Source organism: Oncorhynchus kisutch, linkage group LG6, assembly GCF_002021735.2.
Source record: "Oncorhynchus kisutch isolate 150728-3 linkage group LG6, Okis_V2, whole genome shotgun sequence".
Lineage (NCBI taxonomy): Eukaryota > Metazoa > Chordata > Actinopteri > Salmoniformes > Salmonidae > Oncorhynchus > Oncorhynchus kisutch.
Window position 1 is genome coordinate 66477006 of NC_034179.2, and position 22076 is coordinate 66499081.

Genomic DNA, 22076 nt, shown 5'->3' on the forward strand with positions numbered 1-22076 from the left:
CTTTAGCCTAATTGTTGACTTGGACACGGTTCCACCTTAAATGTTACCTGGTTCTGAGGAGCATATCATTTTCAGAGGCAAACATTTCTGAGATTTTCTTTAATCTTCCTTTCAGTCAAAACAACTGTAACAGGTGCAAGCTGTGCCTCATTCAAGTCCATTGGGCAGTCAGGGAATAGTCAAGATCATGTCTGACAAACATAAGGTAGACCACTTTAACATGCTTTATTTCAGCATCCAAAATAATTAAAAACATCTCAAATTTTTATACATATACAAAATAGGTACAGATCCTCTTGTTTTAATCCCCCAACGGTGTGTCTGCTTCGCTCATAATTTGATATTTCAATTTTTTCTGTGTTCAATTTTTTTCCAAAACCCTTCGCATAAAATAAGAAAACAAAACTAAAAAACTAAAACAATGGGGGGTGAAAGAGGGGTACTGCTAGAAGCAATTGGACAACAAAAGGGGGGATTTCAAAACGAAACAAACAACAACCAAAAAGTGTCAAAAGATGTTAAAAACAAAAGACAACAAATCCACCTGCTCATTCTACACTAGACAGGACTGTGTGCATCCTAACTACAGTATACCTCTTGCTATGCCTCTGTTGCAGAGATCTTAGCCGAACACTTGAAACACATCTGTTATGACTGACATCAAGATAATCTGCTAATTTAGCACCGAAGGTCCTGCAAGCAAGAATGACAACATAGTAGCACAATTTTGATCACCCTCCATTGTCAGGACCTCTTGAAGAATATCACCTTTTGCAGCTGTTGCTTTCAACCATACTTCTGCCGTGTAAAATCTAACCTGGGCTTCACTAACACTGGGTAACGGTGGATTTCTTTTTTGAGGTAGCCATAAGATTAAAAAAGAAGTTGAACCCATGTCTCTAATGCTGCTTTTGTGTGACTTCAGAAGGAACAACTGCTTCTCCAGGTGGGTACAACAACAAGACACTTCACTGTCATTTTTAAGATTTATTTGACATCACCTGAAAGTGGTACAAAGCATTTGGTTTTCTTTTTCATTGTCCTTCCGCAGTGGTAAAAAAAAGTCACCTGTATCTGGGATGTTTTTTTTCTGTCAAACTCCAGGGGGGGGGATTTTACACTTTACAAGTATATATTATTTTCTTTTTGCCAGTGAAACCATTGAGTCTTCTAAAGTATCCTCGGTGTTGATGGTGGTGGTAAAAAAGCTTGATGACACAACCACTGTCTTCAGAAGTGCAGTTTTAAGCAAGTGGACCATTTTTGAACGGCCAAATGTAACTCTAGGGTTTTTAAAAAATGCATAGAAAAGGGTTGAGAGGGATGACTGCTAGAAAAAAAACATACACACACACAAACAATTTCAAGTCCAGATTTCTTTTTTACAAGAAGCAGACTGGGCCAACTTCAATGCCAAATTCCTGATTGGGTGCACCAACGTCCATAGGAGCGATGTCAATAATAGGCAGACGGGATGTTTTCGTTGTCTTGTAGTCGATGACTGTCTTGCCCCATGCACCGGTGTGCGACTGTGATGAGAAAGAAGATGAAAAAGGCACAATCAGAATCCATAGTTGCATTTCCCAATCCATTTAAAATCATTCCCTCCCTTCCCCCTTTCAAAAGACGGCTCCTGGAAAAAGCCCTTTATACCAAGTGATGGAAGAATATCATCCCAGATCACAAAGCCCCTCACATCAAACCCTCATCTGCTTCCAACCAGTGAGACCCTTGTCCGACATTAACACCATAATCCCAAAAGCCCTTTCCAAGACGACTGCTGCTCATGCCCACAGTCTTACACCAACTACCTCTTTTAGAGGCGAGAATTCTCTCTCCAACCATCCCTGAGAGGAAGGATTCTTTTGAGAGAAGTTCCTGAGCGGACACAGCCTAAGATACAGCAGAGAGTAGGTAACAGACGGAAGGAGGACTCACCGTGCAGCCATCCTCGGTGACGCTGTATGTGAAGCGGCTGTTGCCCTCGGCTCTGATCTCGATCTCGTTGGAGCCCTGGAGAAGCAGGGACTTCTTCAGGTTGCCGGACTGCTGGTCCATGTAGGCGATGCTGTTCTTGCAGTGGTATGTGATGTTCTGGCTGGCCTCGGTGGCCATAAGGCGCAGGAAGGTCAGCTGGATGTTAACATCCTTAGCGTTGGAGCCCTCGCTGCCATACTCGAACTGTGAGGGAAAGGAGAACCAGATAAGAGTTAGCATCAAGGACTCGTCACCCGAGAGAATAGTGCAATTAGGGTCCTCTTTTCCCAACGGCCCAGGTTGTCACGCCGAGGTTCTCACCTGGAAGCCATCGGTCATTGCCTCGCCGAACCAGACGTGCTTCTTCTCCTTGATGTTCTTACTGGTGTACCAGCTCTTCTTGGGGATATCAGCCTCGGTGGGGTAGACGCAGGTCTCGCCGGTCTCCATGTTGCAGTAAACCTTGATGGCGTCCTGGGTGCAGCCCTGGTCGGGGTCGATCCAGTACTCGCCTGCATGGAGAAGAGAGTGGATCGCGTCAAGAACATCCACTGTGATTGTGGTCGTTTTGAGAATCCACAGACAGCAGGACTCAACAGAAACTAAAAGAGCTTGTGTCTACTGAAGATGTCTTTACACATTACGCCAAAACTTGTCCAAACCAATACAGCTCCATGCTTTCCTCAAAGCCCAAGCAATTTCTTGACTAATGAGGAGCGAGCAACCAAAGTCTAGCGAGGGGTCCAACTCACCGCTCTTCCAGTCGGGGTGGCACATCTTCAGGTCTCTGCAGGTGCGGGCGGGGTTCTTCTTGGTGCCCTCGGGAGAGCGGATGTTCTCAATCTGCTGGCTCAGGCTCTTGAGGGTGGTGTCTACCTCCAGGTCGCGATCGCGCATCACGTTGGCGTCGTCGGCGCGGAAGTGACGGAAGGGATCGGGGGCCTTCTCCTGAGCAGGCTGAGCAATGAAGCCCATGTCGAATCCACCGCCGGGAGGTCCGGGGGGGCCAGGGGGACCGGGAGGGCCAGGGGGTCCCTATATGTGGAGGAAGCAAAGGCCAACCAAGTTAGGATGTGATGAAGAATAAGAGAAGTACTAGGAGCAAAATATTTTGATTTTGAAGTGGTTGAAGTGACTTACGGAGGGTCCCATCTCTCCTGAGCGACCACGGGGTCCGGGAGGTCCGATGGGGCCGGGCAGACCGCTCATACCATCCTTACCGGCGGCACCAGCTGATCCAGAAGGTCCCTAGTGTAGGGAGAGCCATAGCTTAATAATACAGTGTAGACTATCCACATCATATTGTCACCAGAGAAGTGATCCACAGTCATAACGTTGCTGTGTTGATAGTTGTGTGACTGTTGTCATAGTGTGGGTCATACTCACTCTAGGTCCAGCGGGGCCAGAGGCTCCAGCAGGTCCTGACTCTCCAGATTGTCCCTATGGGCAGAAACAATAGATTTAGGTGCCTGTTGTATCAAACCACAATATTACAGGGAGAAGGTTGATTTTTCCCACTTGCTAGGTTTTGTGTTATCTCTTCCTTGTGTGTAGCGACCCATTTCCCTTGATTCTGCTGGAGTCACTTGTGTGTTGTTATTATTTTTGATTTGTAATCAGTAGGGGTACTCACAGAGGGGCCAGGGGGTCCCTGCATGCCAGTGAATCCTCTGTGTCCCTTCATGCCTCGCTCTCCAGCCTCGCCAGACTCTCCCTTGTCTCCACGAGCTCCAGCGGGCCCCTGGGTGGGAATAGGACAGGTGTGTTCAGTATACCCTTTCCTCAGACTCAGAGTGGATGAGCAAACATTGTATTCATCGTGATGGTTTTATGAATCTGTGATGGAACATATACGTACAGATGGGCCACGGGGACCAGCAGGGCCAGCAATACCAGCGGGGCCAGCAGGACCCTGAAGAAGAGAGAAAGGGAAAGAGAGAGAAAGAGATTATGACAATCAATTCAGTTGATAAACCCAACTCGATGGCATGTCATAAAGACTATGTAGCTCAACTACTAGGAGCTCCAGTATATGCTGTATTCTAACAGGACTACAAACTAAGACATCAACCCCTTCTAGAGCCTTAAAACTAGTTACTGTGCGACGGGCGGCCATTTTGAGGCAACAACCGCTTTCGACATACAGTAAGGTCTCTGAACATCATCAAGTCTGAATTGCTCCCAGTTACGTATTCCTCGCCAGTCTAAGGGAGTAATGGCTGAGGATCTGGACACTTACAGACTCTCCACGGTCACCGGACTTTCCAGCAGGGCCGACAGATCCAGGGGCACCAGGGGGCCCGGGGGCACCGGAAGCACCGGCAACACCAGACTCACCACGCTCTCCCTATAGGCAAGACAGAGGGGAACAGAGACGGGCCAAGAGAAGATCAAACTCCTGACATAATCCCAATACTTTACAGTATGTGATGCCTATTTCAGCCATGCAAGTAGTCGTGTAATGGTGCCCAGTGTAGATTGTCTTACAGTATGCCAACAGGCTGGTTCCCAAAGTGAAGGGATTGACTCTGTCTTGAGGACATGTGTACAAGCATAGCTCTCACCTTGGGTCCAGCAGCACCATCGCGACCAGAAGATCCCTCGTTACCAGGAGTTCCCTCACGACCAGGCTCACCAGGTGCGCCAGCCAGTCCAGGGGGGCCCATGGGTCCGGGGGGTCCACGCTCACCAGAGGGGCCACCAGGTCCCTGTTTGCCAGGCTCTCCCTAAAGCAGGAAATAAGAGAACAGGGTTAGACCTCAACCATAACACAGGAGTACCACTACTGATGTAGCGCAATGACAACTGTACTCTATGAATAAGCTACTGCAAGAGCGTTGCACTTGTCGGCTGCCATCTTGGCAGAGATAGCACAGAGGGCCTTTGGCATCATCGCGGCAGGCTTATACACCACCTAGCCACTGCCTTATTGAAAACGAGGGATATCCAGCGTGAACACTGCCTCCTCTTGCAAAAGCCTAACGCCCTTTAACGTTCTAGAACTATAGCACTCCGAGGCACTGACCAGTTGTCCGGCGAGGCCGGGGAAACCGCGCTCGCCTCTCTGTCCGGGCAGACCAACAATACCACGCTGTCCACCGATACCCTGAGGTCCGGGAGTTCCAGAGGGTCCCTGTAGGAGAGAAAGAGAGAATGGGTCATTGAGGTGTCCCTTTTCTAAAGCGTCAGATCTCAACTCCAGCGGTGTGTGTTACAGGTGCACTCCAAACGGAGTATTTGTATTGTTCTCTCTTGTCAGTTTAGGGCTCAGAGTGTTACTTTGTTATGGTGACAGTGACAGCCCCCCCCAAAAAAGGGTACTTACATTGGGACCATCTCCACCAGGCTGTCCCTTCTCTCCCTGGGCACCAGGGGGTCCGGCAGCTCCAAGCTCACCAGGACGACCGGCGGGGCCAGTCTCACCACGGTTACCCTTCTGTCCTTCCTTTCCACCAGGGCCTGGGGGTCCGGGGGGTCCGTTGTTGCCCTGAAAGAAAGAGGAGATGATGGTTGAGTGTGAGACGAGGCTGAAGTTGACTGAATAAACCTGTATCAATGGCTGTTATCGATGACAGTATTGGGATCAACCAAATGCTGAGCTAACGCCTAGCTAGATGCTTGTTTGGGCATCGTGCAATGCCGTTGTGTCTTGGGTTGGTTGCACAATAACATGTTGTATTGATAGTTGTGCCGTTGTGTTGTGGGATTGCTGTCTTAAGCTATAATCGAGCTGTTTGCTTGCTTAGTGTTAGCCTACGGTTAAATCTGGAACCTATGGCCAGATCCGGGGCATTGACTGGTATATTGATGGAGGATGGACATGGTTCAGTTCGAATGGAATGGTGGTAGAGAAAGAAGTACTTACCGATGGGCCGGGAGGTCCAACTCTACCAGCGGCACCGGGGAAACCAGTGGCACCCTAAGGAGAGAAAAGAGAGGCACTGGTCAACCTAGCGTATCAGAGTGGGAAGCATGATTCTACTTTGCAAATGCTACCTTGTACAGTCAGACAGATGAGAGATGTTGGGAGGATAAGATAAAAAAGCTACTTACAGGGGGACCAGCAGCACCACGGGCGCCCTTAGCTCCGGTGTTCCCAGCAGGACCCTGTGTGGATACAGCAGTGCTTCAGTCAGTAAACAAGAGGAAACACAAACACCTCTGTGATACTGTGGTCTTACCGGGTAGACCAATATAACAGCACTGAGAGCACCGCTGTAGGGCTATGATAGTGGAATTCATTTGAATGCGTATCAATAAAGAACTATATAATAATATATGCCATTTAGCAGATGCTTTTATCTAAAGTGACTTACAGTCACGCGTGCATACATTTTACATGTGGGTGGTCCCGGGAATCAAACCCACTATCCTGGCGTTGCAACTGCCGTGCTCTACCAACTGAGCTACAGAGAACCATTTAAGATGGGTCAGGGTGGGTACTCAGTGGTCAGTCCCACGTGTTATACCTGAGGTCCAGGGGCTCCAGTAGGTCCAGCGGGTCCTTGGGCACCACCGTCACCCTTGGCACCGTTATCTCCGGCCTCTCCCTTAGCACCAGGCTGACCATCACCACCCTGAAGGAGGCGAGAGAAGAAGAAGTGATTGAGTGAATGTAGAGCAGATTAGTGTGGAGGTCCCGTCTAGACTGGATGCTATGATAAGATAAGCCTGTCTCGTTTAATGCCAGCGAATTTAGATTTGTCATAGTGTGCAAGGTGTTACGAGCCATCATCTTGATTGACAACCGATGTCTGTTTGAACTGGCAACGGATTTCTGAGTGAATTGACAAGTGTTTTCTGTGTGGATTGAGAAGTGTTTTCTGTGTGGATTGAGAAGTGTTTTCTGTGTGGATTGAGAAGCGTTTTCTGTGTGGATTGAGAAGCGTTTTCTGTGTGGATTGAGAAGCGATTTCGGTGTGGATTGAGAAGCGATTTCGGTGTGGATTGAGAAGTGTTTTCTGCGTGGATTGAGAAGTGTTTTCTGTGTGGATTGAGAAGTGTTTTCTGTGTGGATTGAGAAGTGATTTCGGTGTGAAATGAGGACAGGTAAAAGAGGTGTGTGTACTTACAGGAGGCCCAGCGAATCCGGCGGGTCCGGGGGCACCAGACTCACCGCGCTCACCCTGGGAGAGAAGGTTAGGGTTAGTCAGGTCAGGAGTGTGTTACAGGTCAGGGACTAGCATCACATGAGTGTGGGTAAGTTCATTCTTCTATACGCCTTTATTTCTACTTCGGTTTCATTCTTTATTGCTCGCTTTGGTGCTCGGTACGTTCCGGCACCGTTTTCTACTTTACTTCGTGCATTGTGGCAACGTGGTCCCTATTCGAAGCTTCAAGGCTAACTCCCATAGAGCGATGCCCGTGGTAGGGATGCATGTGGAGCTATGTCTTTAGGTCTTTGTGTCATGTCTGTGGTTAGATGGTGACAGGGTGGGCCTGAGGTACTCACAGGTGCACCACGGGCACCAGAAGGTCCAACAGCTCCAGGAGCGCCAGTCTCTCCCTTATCACCAGGAGAGCCAGCAGGGCCGTTGGGTCCGATGGGGCCAGTCATACCACGGACGCCATCCTTACCACCGGCGCCATCAGCACCCTTGACTCCTTGGTCACCCTGTAAAAACACAAGAGTAGCTGAGTTAGTATTGTAAGCTGTGGGTTATGCAGATACAGAGACAAATGGACTCAGTCAAGTCCACTGTAATGCAAGTGGAAGTTTGGATGGATGGAGGGTATGCCACCGAGTGCCACAGAAGTATGAAGTCAAGGCCTACTGATGAACATGAATTTAGGCATGGCGGATGACAATTGAAGGGCAGCACCGGTACTCACTCTGTCTCCCTTCAGGCCTGGCAGACCACCAGCACCACGCTCTCCGGGCATTCCTTGCAGGCCAGGGGGTCCCTGGCCACCGGGGGCTCCCGCGGCACCAGCCTCTCCCTTAGCACCATCATTACCAGCAGAGCCAGGAGAGCCACGGGCACCAGAGGGTCCGGATGGGCCGGGGGCACCACGCTCACCGGGGAAGCCTCTGTCACCCTGGGGTATGGAGAGAAGAGAGGGCATCAGCTTTGGTTCCAGTACATCACATCACATGTATATAAGATGAAGGAGGTTATCGATGTCAATGCTAATGTCTTTAGCCTGGGTCGGCTGGGTGCTAGTCTGTTGCTGCTTTAGCTGTTAGTCGTTGTCTTGTTTGGCTAGGCCGCTAGGCTACAGTGTAGCTGTAGCAGTCTACCACCCAGGAAGTGATGTGATTATTATTCTGGGATACTCACTCTGGATCCAGCGGAACCAGGGGCACCACCCTCACCGGGCAGACCCTAGATAGGAGAGAGAGAGAGAGAGAGAGAGAGAGAGAGAGGAGAGAGGATATTAGAGATCACAATTACAGATTTGAGATTAGCATTGTCAAGTCACAAATCTTGTCAGGAAGTCAAGTGTCATGTAGTGATGAGTACCAAGGACAAGGCATGGGGAAGTGAGTGACACCAAAGATGCTGTACTCCTGTAGTATTCTTACCTGCTCTCCGGGCTTGCCAGTCTCACCAATAGCACCTTGGGGTCCTGAAAGTCCCTGTTATACAAAGAGACAAGAGAGAGACAGGTGAGGCCAGGGCCAGAGGTCCTGAAGTAGGTGGAGATCTGTGATTGGTCAGATGCTGATAATTTCCCATAGTTCAGTGCTGTACCTGGAATCCAGGGGGGCCACCGGCTCCCTGCTCGCCTCGCTCTCCAGAAGGTCCCTATGAGGAGGAGAAGAAGGAAGAGGAGAATCGGTTAGGAAAATCAGTGTGACCGGCTTAATGGTGGGTGCTACACCTTGGTAGTGGATGGAGTTACCCCCATATAATGTAAGCAAAAACAAACTGAGTGGTTTTGCAGTCTCCTAGGAGATTCCATGCTGGCTTGTATTAGTGATAGTGTGTTTGCTTGTGTGCAAGTTTGACACAGTGCAGGCAATGCTGAAGAATGAAGCTCTGTGTGTGAAGCACTGTGGGATGCTGGAAGTGAACTTACGGCAACACCGGGGGCACCAGGAGCACCAACATCACCATCTTTGCCGGGAGCGCCAACAGCGCCACCAGGTCCCATGACTCCTCTCTCACCAGGCTTGCCACCCTCACCCTACAGGACAAAAACAATTACCCATTAGCTCATTTCCCATCAGAGAGCAATACTGTATACTGAAACCTAGGTTTTAGGCTATGGACAACTATATCATACATTGCAGTGGAGGCTGCTGAGGTGAGAACGGCTCATACTAATGGCTGGAATGGAGTCAATGGAATGGTATCAACCACATGGAATCCATATGTTTGATACCATTCCATTGACTCCATTCCCCCCATTGTTACGAGCCTTCCTCCCCCTCAGCAGCCTCCACTGATACATTGTTTCCTAGCAATTTCAGATCTAATTTCTCGAATTAGCCCGTAAAATATTGCGCCCGAGTGAGAGCAGCACGAGAGAGGGTTACTCACAGCGGCTCCCTTAGGTCCGGGGAATCCCATGACTCCGGGCTGGCCTCTGGCTCCAACGGGGCCGGGAGGTCCGGGGCGACCATCTTGACCACCGGCACCCTTTCACAGGAGAGGGTAGAGAGTCAGTGACCAGAGTGATATCGGGCTACCTAAGTAGCCATAGGTCTTTGTCTTTATCAGTGTCTTTCAGTGTCGTTGAATTGGTGTCGTGAGGGTCAGGTGAATCTGTAGCTGAGGAACTTACAGAGGGGCCAGTCTTGCCATCGGGACCAGGGCTGCCAGGGCTACCAGTCATACCCTAGAGATGGGAGGAAGGGGGGGGGGCAAAGGTGAGAGGGCAAAGGTCAGGTACATAACATACCTTGATATGCCATATTAGCATGAATATATGCGTTTCATTCATCTAGTATCTATTAGTTGTTGAGTATAACAAAGGTCCTGTGATCTGAGACCGATCCCCTGTCTAACTCACCTTGGATCCAGGCATACCAGGCTCGCCGTTGCGGCCAGGCTCACCAGTGTTACCCTTAGCTCCAGCAACTCCGGCGCCACCACGCTCACCAGGGCCACCCTGTGATGGAGGGAGAGAGAGAGATGGAGTGATGAGTTTGCTGTACTTAGCTAGTAACCATAGAATGTAACAACATTTGGTGGTGCTCTGTAGTATATACATTTGAACAAGTGGGTGGGTGTTGCAGGTGTGGATGTGTGTCTGTTCCAGGTGTGTGTGTGTGTAGTCACCTTGGGGCCAGCAGCTCCATCAGAGCCAGGGAAACCGCGGCTACCAGGGCCACCCTGTAGGGGGCGACAAACACAACACAGGTCAATACCTCAACACCGTCACTCAGTCAGTACCAGAACATTACTGCTACCTCAGCACCATAACACAACCATTCAGTAACACTACATTACTGCTCAGCGCTCACTGCCCTCTGGTGGCCAAATGAGGTGAAACATCAGGGAGAGGGTGACAGAGAGGTTGTTAACTAGATGTTGGTTCCAACGAGCTAAGCATTCATGAGTCAAAATGTGATTATTTATGTGATGGAATAGTCATAGAGATATCATCATTGTGAATGCGTGTGCCAACACTAGCTGTACTGTGAGGAAGTAAGCAATGTATGAAAATACTAAAAAAAGACTATAAAAAGACTAAACGGGTTTATTGAGGCAGGGGGAGGGTAATCTAAAACTAAAAGATTGGAGGACATGTGGTGTAAGAGGACAGTGAAACTGGCTGTCCTAAGTGTAAGGGGTAAGAGGACAGTGAAACTGGATGTCATAAGAGTAAGGGGTAAGAGGACAGTGAAACTGGCTGTCCTAAGAGTAAGGGGTAAGAGGACAGTGAAACTGGCTGTCCTAAGAGTAAGGGATAAGAGGACAGTGAAACGGGCTGTCCTAAGAGTAAGGGATAAGAGGACAGTGAAACGGGCTGTCCTAAGAGTAAGGGGTAAGAGGACAGTGAAACGGGCTGTCCTAAGAGTAAGGGGTAAGAGGACAGTGAAACTGGCTGTCCTAAGAGTAAGGGGTAAGAGGACAGTGAAACGGGCTGTCCTAAGAGTAAGGGATAAGAGGACAGTGAAACGGGCTGTCCTAAGAGTAAGGGGTAAGAGGACAGTGAAACGGGCTGTCCTAAGAGTAAGGGATAAGAGGACAGTGAAACGGGCTGTCCTAAGAGTAAGGGGTAAGAGGACAGTGAAACAGGCTGTCCTAAGAGTAAGGGATAAGAGGACAGTGAAACGGGCTGTCCTAAGAGTAAGGGGTAAGAGGACAGTGAAACGGGCTGTCCTAAGAGTAAGGGATAAGAGGACAGTGAAACGGGCTGTCCTAAGAGTAAGGGGTAAGAGGACAGTGAAACGGGCTGTCCTAAGTGTAAGAGAATGGGGGGATTCCTACATGTAAAGAACAGGAGAACAGCATGATGAAGAGGGGACAGTGTGTGACCATCTGGGTTACTTACGCGCTCGCCGGGGGCTCCACGGGCACCAGCAGCACCGGGCTCACCACGGGACCCTCTCTTGCCTTCCTCACCAGCAGGGCCGGCGGGTCCCTGGACTCCAGCGGGGCCCTGGGTAATGGAGAAACAAGATGGAGGTCAGAGAAATTGAGGGTGGCAAGGCATTGTGCTGAGATGTGGATCAGAGACATATAGGCTGCTGACAGAGTATGTGTGTACAGTGTACATGGTATGGGTGACTTGGTGGATCATATTTGAGTAAGTCAAAAGGTGTACTTACAGACTCTCCCTTAGCACCAGCCTCTCCCTTGGCTCCATTAGCACCAACCTCACCCTAGGTTGAAGAAATAACAAACATCATTATCATTATTATTATCGTCGTTATAGAAACACTCAATGGTCTATGTATTCTGACCAAGTTATAACAGCAACTTTAGATAAGATATCATTATATATATTTACAATATTTGGTGATAGAAGTCAGAGAGAGCTGGACTTACAGTGTTACCCTTGGGTCCGGGAGCTCCACCAGCTCCCTGGGGTCCGGGGGGTCCACGGGGTCCAGGGAAGCCAGGAGCGCCAGCAATACCAGCAGAACCCTAAAGGAGGCAGCAGAGAGACAATCAATATACTTCCTGGATTCATCATCACTGAGAGACCAGTCAGTGACAACAATCTTGGTTATTTCCAAAGTTGAACTCTTAACAAATACCAAGACAAACCAATGACAACTAAAATGGCTAGTTCACTGAGGAGTGAGGTGAGGTATATACTTACAGGGGCACCCTTGGTACCGGGGTTTCCGTCAGCACCGTTGTTTCCCTACAAGAGACACAAACCAACGGGTTAGAGGGGAAAGTCTCTCACAAGGATAACAAATGCAACTTCAAGTCTCCCACACAGTCCAGAGGTGTATTTCACTAGAGGTTTTGAGGGTAAAACTCACAGCAGGGCCAGCAGCGCCAGCGGGTCCTGGGTTACCAGCCTCTCCACGGGATCCCTGGGGTCCCTCGCCACCACGAGCTCCCTGGGCACCAACCTCTCCCTGTTGGGGTGAAGATAGATATGGTCAGGGCAAGAACAGAAAGAACATGGAACTAGTATTGTACTAGTACTACCCTGCACAAGTACTACTCAAGTAGTACTACTGCTACCAAGTGAAGTACTCGTGTACTACACTACCCTACTCCCTAGTACTTCCCTATGGTAGTTCTGTACTAATACTCGACTATGCTGCCATTCAATAGAATCATATCCACATATAAATCAATGTGACCTCTGAAAGTCACAAGGTCACATGGCATGGCACAATCACAATAGTGAAGCTGGATATACTTTCAACTGGCAGCCAACTACACACGGTTTCATGCGTTGTGCAAATGGATACCACTATCTTGGAAACCCAGCAATATGTAGATTACTATTGCCATTGTTGTTTTTTTGTTTTCTTTTGTGCTAGAATGGATGTACTGTATGTTTTCTCTCATCTACCTCTCTAAATACGGCCCCCTGGGAAAGAACTAGAGGTGAGGGTAGAGGGTGGAGGATAGAGGACAGAAGGTAGAAGGTATACAGGTGTGTGTGAACACGGATTAGGTGCAAGTTGAAATCTTACCTTGGCTCCGGGGCCACCGGGGAAACCGGGGGCACCAGCGGGGCCAGTGGGGCCCTAAAAATATAAGAAAACAAGAGAGAGAGAGAGAGGATTGCGTTACAGTCTAAATCATGAATATGGCATAAGTGTGCTTGTGTACTAATATGTTTCTGTTGATGGTTGTGTATGTGTGAACAGACAGCTGGCATTAGTACTTACAGGAGGACCAGCAGCACCAGCAGCACCATCGTTACCACGAGCACCCTGCAGGAGAGAAAGATACAAAGAGAGAGAGAGAGGCACAACTGGGTCAGATGCAACCAGCTACCACCCTTCAGGGTCCAATTCCAATATGGCTGAACTGTAAACATCAATTGTAAACAAACAAAATGGCTGACCCTTCAATGTCAGAATCCAACATGACACTGTAAAATGAATGAACTGACATACTGAATTTTTTAGAACATATAAAATATGGCTTCCTACTGAGGCCAGTATGCAAGGCTTTACAAGGCGCATGTTCAACAATATAGGACATTCAGGTAAATCAGTTTGTGAGGCATTTTGTAGATTGAGAGTAAGAATGGTTGTTTCCAACAAGTTAGCCCTGGACTGACATACAAAATGTCTTGGGAAATGTGATGACCTTTGAGCTACGGGAACAGGGTCTCTGTCAATAGGACTATGTTGTGATGATGATATTGCACCCCTTGTTTATTGTTACAGGGGGTGGTGTAAAGTACTTAAGTAAAAATACTTTAAAGTACTACTATTGAGGTATTTTTACTTTCCCTCCAGTATGACAATTGGATACTTTTTCCACAACTGGTTACAGGGGGGGGGGGGGGGGGGGGGGGGTTGACTTACAGCAGCTCCGTTGGGACCAGCACGGCCTCTCTCACCAGGCAGACCACGGGGTCCCTAAAAGAGAGGGAGAGATATTGGTACGGTAAGTAATCATGGCTGCCATTCACATTGCTACTGCTGCAGAATGCTAAAAATGCTAGTGATCCTCTCTCTACACTCATATTATTTTGTAGGTCTGCTGACAAAAATGGAGGATGGGACTCACCATGGCTCCAGCGGCTCCGTTCTCACCGGATGCACCACCCTCTCCCTGAGGAAGGACAAACAGACACAGACAGGTCAGTGAATGGGGGACGAGAGAGGGGAAAGGGGGATGGTGTGTGATTTCAACATCCATAGGAGAGGTGGAGGAGAAGGATTCTCACCTTGGGTCCAGCAGGGCCAGACTCTCCCTTAGCTCCATCAAGACCGCTGAATCCCTAGAGAAGGAAGTAGAGAGGGAGAGAGAGGGAGGGAAAGAGGACAAGATTAGAGGAGAGGAAAATAGGGCAGATTGTATTGCTGCTATTTTTGAAGTATAGGCTGATGTTGCCACCAGACACTGATCCAAGATCTGTTTAAAGTGCATCCCCTTCATGATTAAGTTTAGACATGGGGACGTTTAGCTGATCCTGGATCTGTTCTGGAGAGGAACTACTACCAGGACAGTTTGGGGGTGCGGTGACTCACTCTGTGTCCCTTGATGCCGGGAAGGCCGGGGGTTCCGGGGAATCCACGAGCTCCCTGGAGGGAAAGAAAGAGAGAGAAAAAAAGAAAGAGTGTTATGATGGTTTAACATCCCTTCAAGTATATGAGATGTCTCATGGTGTCTGACCATTAGGTGCTATTGCTCTTGAGACTAACGTTCTAGAGTGAGTGTATGGATGGATGGAGTATGGAATGACATTAGAATGACATTGCGACTCACCTGTGGGCCGGAAGCGCCACGCTCACCGGGGCGACCAGGCTTGCCAGACTCACCCTGGATGGGAAGAGGGTAGGAAGGAGGGAAGGAAGGAGAGGGATGGAGACAAGGTGAGGAATAAATTATGCTCCAAATCCATCCCCCTTATGAATATCTTACCCAGAAATTGTCCTGGGACATAGATGTTTAATGGTCGATTTTAATGATGGATATCTTGGTGACTTACATCATCTCCGTTCTTGCCAGGGGGACCAGCAGGACCACGGGGACCCATGGGACCCTGTAAGAAATAAACCACTGGGTGAGAAGGCTGTGTGTATGTGTGTGTGTGTGTGTGTGTGTGTGTGTGTGTGTGTGTGTGTGTGTGTGTGTGTGTGTGTGTGCGTGTGTGTGCGTGTGTGAGAGAGATATCTTGATATGAGAAATATCATTACAATTTGTCAGTAATGGAAATAATCTAGAATAATTTGTCATTAATCTAGAAACTATAATTAATAGGTAGGTCAGCCAAAATACTATTGGAAGGTGGTGATGTGTGTGTGTGTGCATCTGTGTTGTGTGTGTGTGTGTGTGTGTGTGGGGGGGGGGGGGGGGGGTGTAGCTATTGTATATTGATTTATTTTTCTGCTTTTTGATATTGTATTGCCCTGCAGAATATGGTGTAGAATTTAGCTCAAAGTGCGTGTTTGTGAGGGATTCAGATACTGAGGTGATATTGAGATGGTGTTGTATCATTTTGTGGAAGATTCCAGAACAAGATACTCACAGAAGAACCAGCCTCACCAGGCTCACCAGGGGGGCCAGTGAAACCCTGAGGTCCCTGTAGGGGGAGACAAAGAGACAATGTCAGACTATGATGTTCATCCATCCAAAAAACAACATTGTTTAGTTCTGTTGTCAATGGGCTATGAGCATATGGGAGAATGAGTCCTGTGGGTAAAACATTCCCACGATCATTATAGTTATCGAAGACTGAAACTGAATGTAACAGCAACAGAAAAACTGAACAAAAAAGCAATACAAATAAGTCTAAAAGTAAAGCCAATGACAGACACTAAAACTGCAAGCAAATGACAAGAACTAAACAGATACTAAATAGAAATGGTCAGGAACCATTTATGCTTTAAAAAACACACCTACAATTAAACAACTCGAGAGTGACTTCCACTCCCATCATGCAATTCAGCTAGGGTCATAAACTGACCTCTTTTTGACTGTTGACCCGAGGTCTCTTCCCCTACATGACAAATGTCACTTAAACAGCTAGAACACAAAGGGAAGGGATACTTACACTTGAGCCAGGAGGTCCTGGGGGACCACGGGGACCCATGGGGCCCTGTCAATCAAAAGGAAGAGAAACAATCAGTTAATTATTGACCAATCACATCAGTCTTCCTATTAGAATATATCTTTGAGATCAGTCTTCCTATTAGAATATATCTTTGAGAAGGAGCCAACTGACCAAAGGATCAACCAAAGGTTGGGTGGGCGGGGGTTAAAGTCCTCCCAAAGTATACATTCTAATGCCCAAAAGTCATACCAGGAAGAGTGATATTTGAATAGTGGTATCAGTAACTTTTCACGGCATCTAAACAGTGGTAACAGGGAGATTATGAGTCAAAGATTATGCAGATATCTCAAATATGTACATTAGCTGTTTATGGAATATGGAGGTACATAAGACATGAAAATATCTTATTTTTTAAGGGATAGTATTTGCTGTGACCTGTGGAGTACCACAGAGGTCAATTTGTGTGACTTCTGCTGAGTAAAAGTGTCTCATGGCCATAGTTTTTGGTAGTGCCTGTACATCAAACAGATTCCATGAGTGAGTGATACTACTGGGCCAACAGGCTCTATGTAGTTGTATGTCCGTACCATGGGGCCGGGCATGGACATGCCACCACCGCTCTTCTCATCAAAACCACCAGACATCTGAGGGGAGAAGTTCTGTAGGGGAGACACAAGGGAAAGATGTGTTACAGTCAGTCAGTGTTGGAAATCAGGAGAACAGTGCTGTGATCTCGACATACAGTATATGGATGGGCCTAACACGGCTAGAGAATGCAAGGCACTAGGACTGTCCATATCAATGAGAGATCTGTTCATATCCATTACATATCTACAGGGTGACTACCTCTCTGGCGTTCCCTAGCTGTGTTAGGCATGACCTCCCTGTCCACTCCTGGCTGGGCGCTGTCCACCTGCCCTGGTGCTGAAATACAGACTGCACTGCACTCTAACCAGGATAGCTTAACATTATACCTCCCGTGCTCTTGCCTGTACTCTTTCTGGAGGTTTATCATTCTGAATAGACAATAGTTTCTGTTGTATTTACTGCGCTAACTGTATTTGGAGCCTGTCCAGACTATATGGAGATCAGTGAAGTTAAGATAAGTGACATCATAAGAGGGTGTTGCTGTGTTCTCCTACCAGCTGTCAGAGTTAGCCACTTTCTCCCATTTCTTTAAATCTAAGTTACTAACCCCCAACAGAAGCTGCCCCTAATCTCTGATCTAGGATCAGTTTCCTCTGTCTAACGCATAACCGTTTAACCTTTCCACCTGGGTCAAAAAGCTGACACCGGGTCATTACTAAGTGGGCTAAACGTCCATCTTGGCCTGAGCTACTTACTCCGCCGAGGCCAGGGGGTCCAGGGGGGCCTGGGGGTCCAGGAAGGCCGGGCTGGCCGGGAATACCATCGTTGCCGGGGAAACCAGCAGGTCCCTGCAGTAGAGACGAGAGAGAGAAGCTGGTTAGTGATGAACTATCACAGAGACATAGTAGTAGTCATTGAATATAGAAAAGGGCTTCATCGTTAACTATGGGGGATAAGGCATCAGTGAAGAGTGACAAGGGAAAAGATAACATAGGCTTGGGTTTGGGGTGAACTCAAGGCATAAGGGCCCCTAGTATATTAGGAGCAAATTGAGTGGTCAAATCTGTGATACCTTCAGATTACTTGTACATTAGTCTAGCTATCTATCTGTCCTTCCATACATCAATCTCTCTCTTTGTTCATCCAACTCTATAAGTATCTACCAGTCTGTCCATCCATCCATCCAACTGTCTCAGTTATAAGACAATCCCAAGTGACTTGAGTCAGAAAGATTGTAACACTACACTGTACCCACTTAAAAGTATTTGGTTAGGGCCAACCGGTCACTGTCCCGGATATTGTGAGAACTACATTATTCTTCAAATGAATTTGAAATGGAGTAGAACTATTCAAGTTAAGAAATGGTATTTCTATTTCAATAAATGTGCAATATATCTGCATATGCTGCTAATCCGCACATATCTCAAAATGCTAGTCACCAAATGGGTATCTAGACAGGTTGGGTTTTGGAGTAAGTATAGCATCTATACCAATTGAAGAATATGAATTGAGATTTAAATAATTAGCTCCACCAGTAAACCCCAAAGACTCTGGATGTACATGTCTATCCATTGCCTTCGATAATAATCTAACCTCATGTCAGCCATTACCAATATAAAAGCAGAATCTACTAATTGCTAATATCTTATCGGCCAAAACTCTGCTATGAGTATTACGAGATAATACAACAGTCATTATGAGTGATATGTGCAAGATGCTGTCGTTGAAAACGGAGACAAGAGGCACCACAAGTACAAAAATACACCAGAACACAATGGCCAAATCCTAACTTGGGATACAGGTGCAAACCTTAAAACGTCCACACACCTCTGTCAAAGGAGGATTGGTGAAAGACTGTAACTTGAGCTTTTGCATGCATCTCATGTTTGTTAGGTTTTGGCCCCCCAGGAAGTGAATACAAGGCATGATAGGAATAAGGAAGTGGAACGTACTGGCTCTCCCTTGGCTCCACGATCACCCTGGGGTCCCTATTTGACGGGAAAATAGTAGCATTAGGTTATGATTCTCAATGAGGATGTGGTTCATATTGTCCTAAGGCCTTACTAGTTTTGCAGTCAAGATCAAATAGTTTTGTTGCAATGATGTGTTTATAATGAATCAACAATAAAGAATACATGTAAAGTCCACTTTAAACGTTAACAATAATAGCAAATCTAATTATACGTTTTATCTAATAGATAATAACAATAAGGATAATATTATATTTACCTCAACCTTTGGCTCCTGGAAGCCTATGGTAGCAACAAACAAAAAAACAATTAGATTCAAATGTGAAATATCTGAAATAGTCTGAACAGTAAACAACTTAAATATTTGTAGGGATTATTCAAATTGTACATAAGGCCTATGCTATTAGATTTAGAATTAATAGGGGCCTTCAATCTCTGAACTAGGCCTAATGAAAATGTACACAAAATGCCCAATTTAAGACTAGGTCAAAGTTGAAAGGAAGGCCAAAGGTAGTTAGGAGGTGGCAGTGGCACCAGACTGGTCATGCGCATAATATGTGCCTGGAGCACTGAGTATCCCATCACATTTCAGAGGAAAAGGGAAAAAAGTGACTGGTGTGATTGGTATAAAGGTAAATCCAAGTTTATTCCTCGTTGGCCATCCATAAAATGCTGTCCAACCCCTTAAAAGTAAAAGCACATAGTCCCTCTGAGGCCTCGAAAAACTTTTCAAAACTGACTCTGGAAGCGCCTGCGCCTGTAACGTAAACTCCGTGAACGTTGCGTCGGGAGGAAATCGGCGTACCGTCATCGGGGCAGATGGGGCAGCATTCATCGTGGGGGATCACTGGATTGGGGCAGTCGGATGTGTCCTCGCAGATAACTTCGTCGCACATGACCGTGCCGCTGTCGCACACGCAGATCTGGCATGGCTCGGGTTTCCAGACATCTCTGTCGTTGTAGTATTGACCGTCCAACGTACAGCTGCCGGCGGTGCCTGAGAAAGACGCAGAGAGGAAATAGGTCAGAACACTGCCTTCAATGTCGACTTGGAAGGCACGGATGCCCATGTGATGACGCCTTGACCAGGTGATGTATACGAAAATGTATGCACTCACCAAGTCGCTCTGGATATAAGTGTCTGCTAAATCAACTCCAGTCCTCGAGTACCCCCACAGTACACATTTTCTTCTAGCCCCAGACAAACTGACCTGATTCAACTTGTCAACTAGCATTAATCCCCAACAAGTTCATTCAGGTGAGTTTGTCAGGGGGAACAACAAAAAATGTGTGCTGTTGGGGGTACTCAAGGACTTGGGTTAAGAAACACTGTGCTAAAGGACAAATGTATTTGTAATGCCTTGATTGGAATGAACAACAGGACAGAAGGCCTGGAAAACGACTCAAGTAAGGCCTATGTCCTACATTTATATTAACAAATATTATTGAAATGTAAAATAGCAATCCCTGAGGGGTATACTACAAAGTAGGCTCAATTAGTTACCCGGATAACTTGCCTAAATCTGAAACAATTTATTTTCTTAATGAACCAGAAAATGAATAACGTTAAGTATTTCAGTTTATTTTATTCAAATTAGCTGGCTAACTAATTGATCCTGCTTTGTAGTATACTCAGCAGGCTTGACTACCTCAAAATTCGTTTTGAGCTTGTTTATTTATTGTTAGATATCCAACCAGACATTGCATTTCCAAAGTAAGCCCAGCTAGCGCTCGAACTAGGCCTAAAATAGCCTATATTATATATTGTATTGATGGCTAATTTGTGGTCTTCGTTTGGCCGTGGGCCCGCCTACCTGTGTCCAAACCAACAATGTTGGTCCACTGGAGTTACTACAATTTGACTGTAGAGGGCGAAACAGTCAGTGGAAAAGGTCCACGTCGTCAATGCTGTCCTCCAAACGCCGCTGAAATAATTGAAAACTATCGGCTTGGCAAGAACAAGCTTTTATCCCTCAGTGGAAAGTTTCCGAAGTCTCAATGTGTTTTCAATTATCATTAAAAAAAATGAAAGGGGATGGTAGGTGGCGCGTCTAAAGCATTCCATTGTTGGAGTTGCATGTCAGAACCACATGGTGGCGCTACTGGGCCGTAGAGCGAATTTGCACATCTGTCCGCCCCAGATGCAACTAGAAACCCTATACTCAACCAGTCTAGACAAGTTGACACCATAATCCAATACATTAAAACGGATTATGTAGTTTGTCTAGAGGTAATGCATTCGGTTCTTATCCTTTATCTCTATTATAATAAACGTTTTGTAAGTGGCTACCTAGGCCAAATAACTGAGCCTGAAACTCTTCAAGGGAATTTGCGCATGATGATGCTTTGTCCTCTCCTTCAATGTTTAGGTCAATGTATTATTTTCTTTCTTCCACAAAAGTAAAACAATTATTTTTGAAAATATATTGCCTACGTGTGATGAATGACTGTATCCTAGGCCATATGCCATTTAGAAAAACCCGAGGTTCAAGATTTCCATCGTTCAGGAATGACCCTGTTCTTTTTCTACTTGGCTGACATTTAGCCTCAGGCTACAAATGATTGTTTAATAACCAACTGAACACCTGTATCCTTTATTTCCAGACTGTTGAGCCATACAGGCCTATTCAATTCCACTCAATCCAATGGGCAGAGAGCTGGCATGCCTTGTGGCTTTCCCCTCTATCCCTTACGTGCATTCCAATATTTCCCGCTGTTAAAATGTACCTCGAGGGTATCAAATAAGGAGTGGAAGGGAAAGCCTTGGAACCTGTACCAACTCGTTCCAAAAGCACGTGCCAAAGCGTGAGAAGGCCAACGAGCAATGATGCGCATACACTCTGCTCAAGTTGCAAGAGGTAGGCTATCCTTATTAATGCCCCACAACAACAAAAAACAAACAGGGATCCAATAAACACTTACCACAGATAAAGAATATAAATGTATCCCAATATGCATATGTATCAGACTGGCTCAGTCATCAGCAAACCTTGTCCCTATGAAAACCACTTTTTTCCATCAACCCACTGTCTTTCCATATCGATTTCGTTAAGACAACACATACCAGAGGCAAGGATAGACTTAAAAGTGACACTTACGATCGTCCTCGCCTTGTCCTCTTGCCAAAAGCACTGTTGCGCTGAGCAACAGCGCTAACCGAATATCCACAAAGCTGAACATGGCTAAATATTAGACATGTAGACTCTTTGAGGCGAGGGGGAAGTTTTTTTTCCGTTAGACTCCAATCATACAAGTAGGGTCCGGTCCTCTGTATTTCCAATCCAGACCCCGCAGAAAACTCCCTACTGCCTACAGAAACTTTTTGCCCTGCCTTTTATATTCCAAACTTGTGGGGAGGTGCTGGCTTCACCAGAAAGCTCTAGCATGGTCATGTTCATTAAAAAAAAGTCCCTCCTACCATCAGTGCAAAGGGGGTGTCTT

The 22076-nt window shown here is 46.8% G+C and overlaps 1 protein-coding gene across 1 annotated transcript; it reads right to left on the bottom strand.

Annotated features, from left to right (window-relative positions):
• Nucleotides 1-201: 201 nt before the first annotated feature.
• Nucleotides 202-21949, bottom strand: LOC109893232 (collagen alpha-1(I) chain). Its single transcript, XM_031827213.1, has 47 exons — nt 21734-21949; nt 19441-19632; nt 18895-18917; nt 18618-18653; nt 17421-17513; nt 16665-16736; nt 16078-16122; nt 15553-15606; nt 15013-15066; nt 14790-14843; nt 14552-14605; nt 14248-14301; nt 14088-14132; nt 13883-13936; nt 13235-13279; nt 13037-13090; nt 12368-12466; nt 12199-12243; nt 11922-12020; nt 11702-11755; nt 11425-11532; nt 10206-10259; nt 9937-10035; nt 9709-9762; nt 9465-9563; nt 9001-9108; nt 8673-8726; nt 8504-8557; nt 8259-8303; nt 7810-8016; nt 7430-7591; nt 7050-7103; nt 6447-6554; nt 6031-6084; nt 5843-5896; nt 5303-5464; nt 5003-5110; nt 4542-4703; nt 4217-4324; nt 3836-3889; nt 3611-3718; nt 3364-3417; nt 3118-3225; nt 2730-3012; nt 2299-2489; nt 1939-2181; nt 202-1529 (listed from the first exon to the last, which is right to left on the bottom strand). Exons 1-47 carry the CDS (start codon nt 21813-21815, stop codon nt 1383-1385), a joined length of 4350 nt encoding a protein of 1449 aa, XP_031683073.1. The 5' UTR covers nt 21816-21949; the 3' UTR covers nt 202-1382.
• Between the last annotated feature and the right edge of the window lie 127 nt (nt 21950-22076).

Coding starts and splice junctions, on each gene's coding strand:
- LOC109893232 (XM_031827213.1), bottom strand. CDS start 21,815: ATGTTCAGCTTTGTGGATATTCGGTTAGCGCTGTTGCTCAGCGCAACA. Junction 3,226..3,363: donor CTGGCCCCGCTGGACCTAGA/GTGAGTATGACC, acceptor TCCCTACACTAG/GGACCTTCTGGATCAGCTGG. Junction 3,013..3,117: donor CAGGAGAGATGGGACCCTCC/GTAAGTCACTTC, acceptor CTCCACATATAG/GGACCCCCTGGCCCTCCCGG.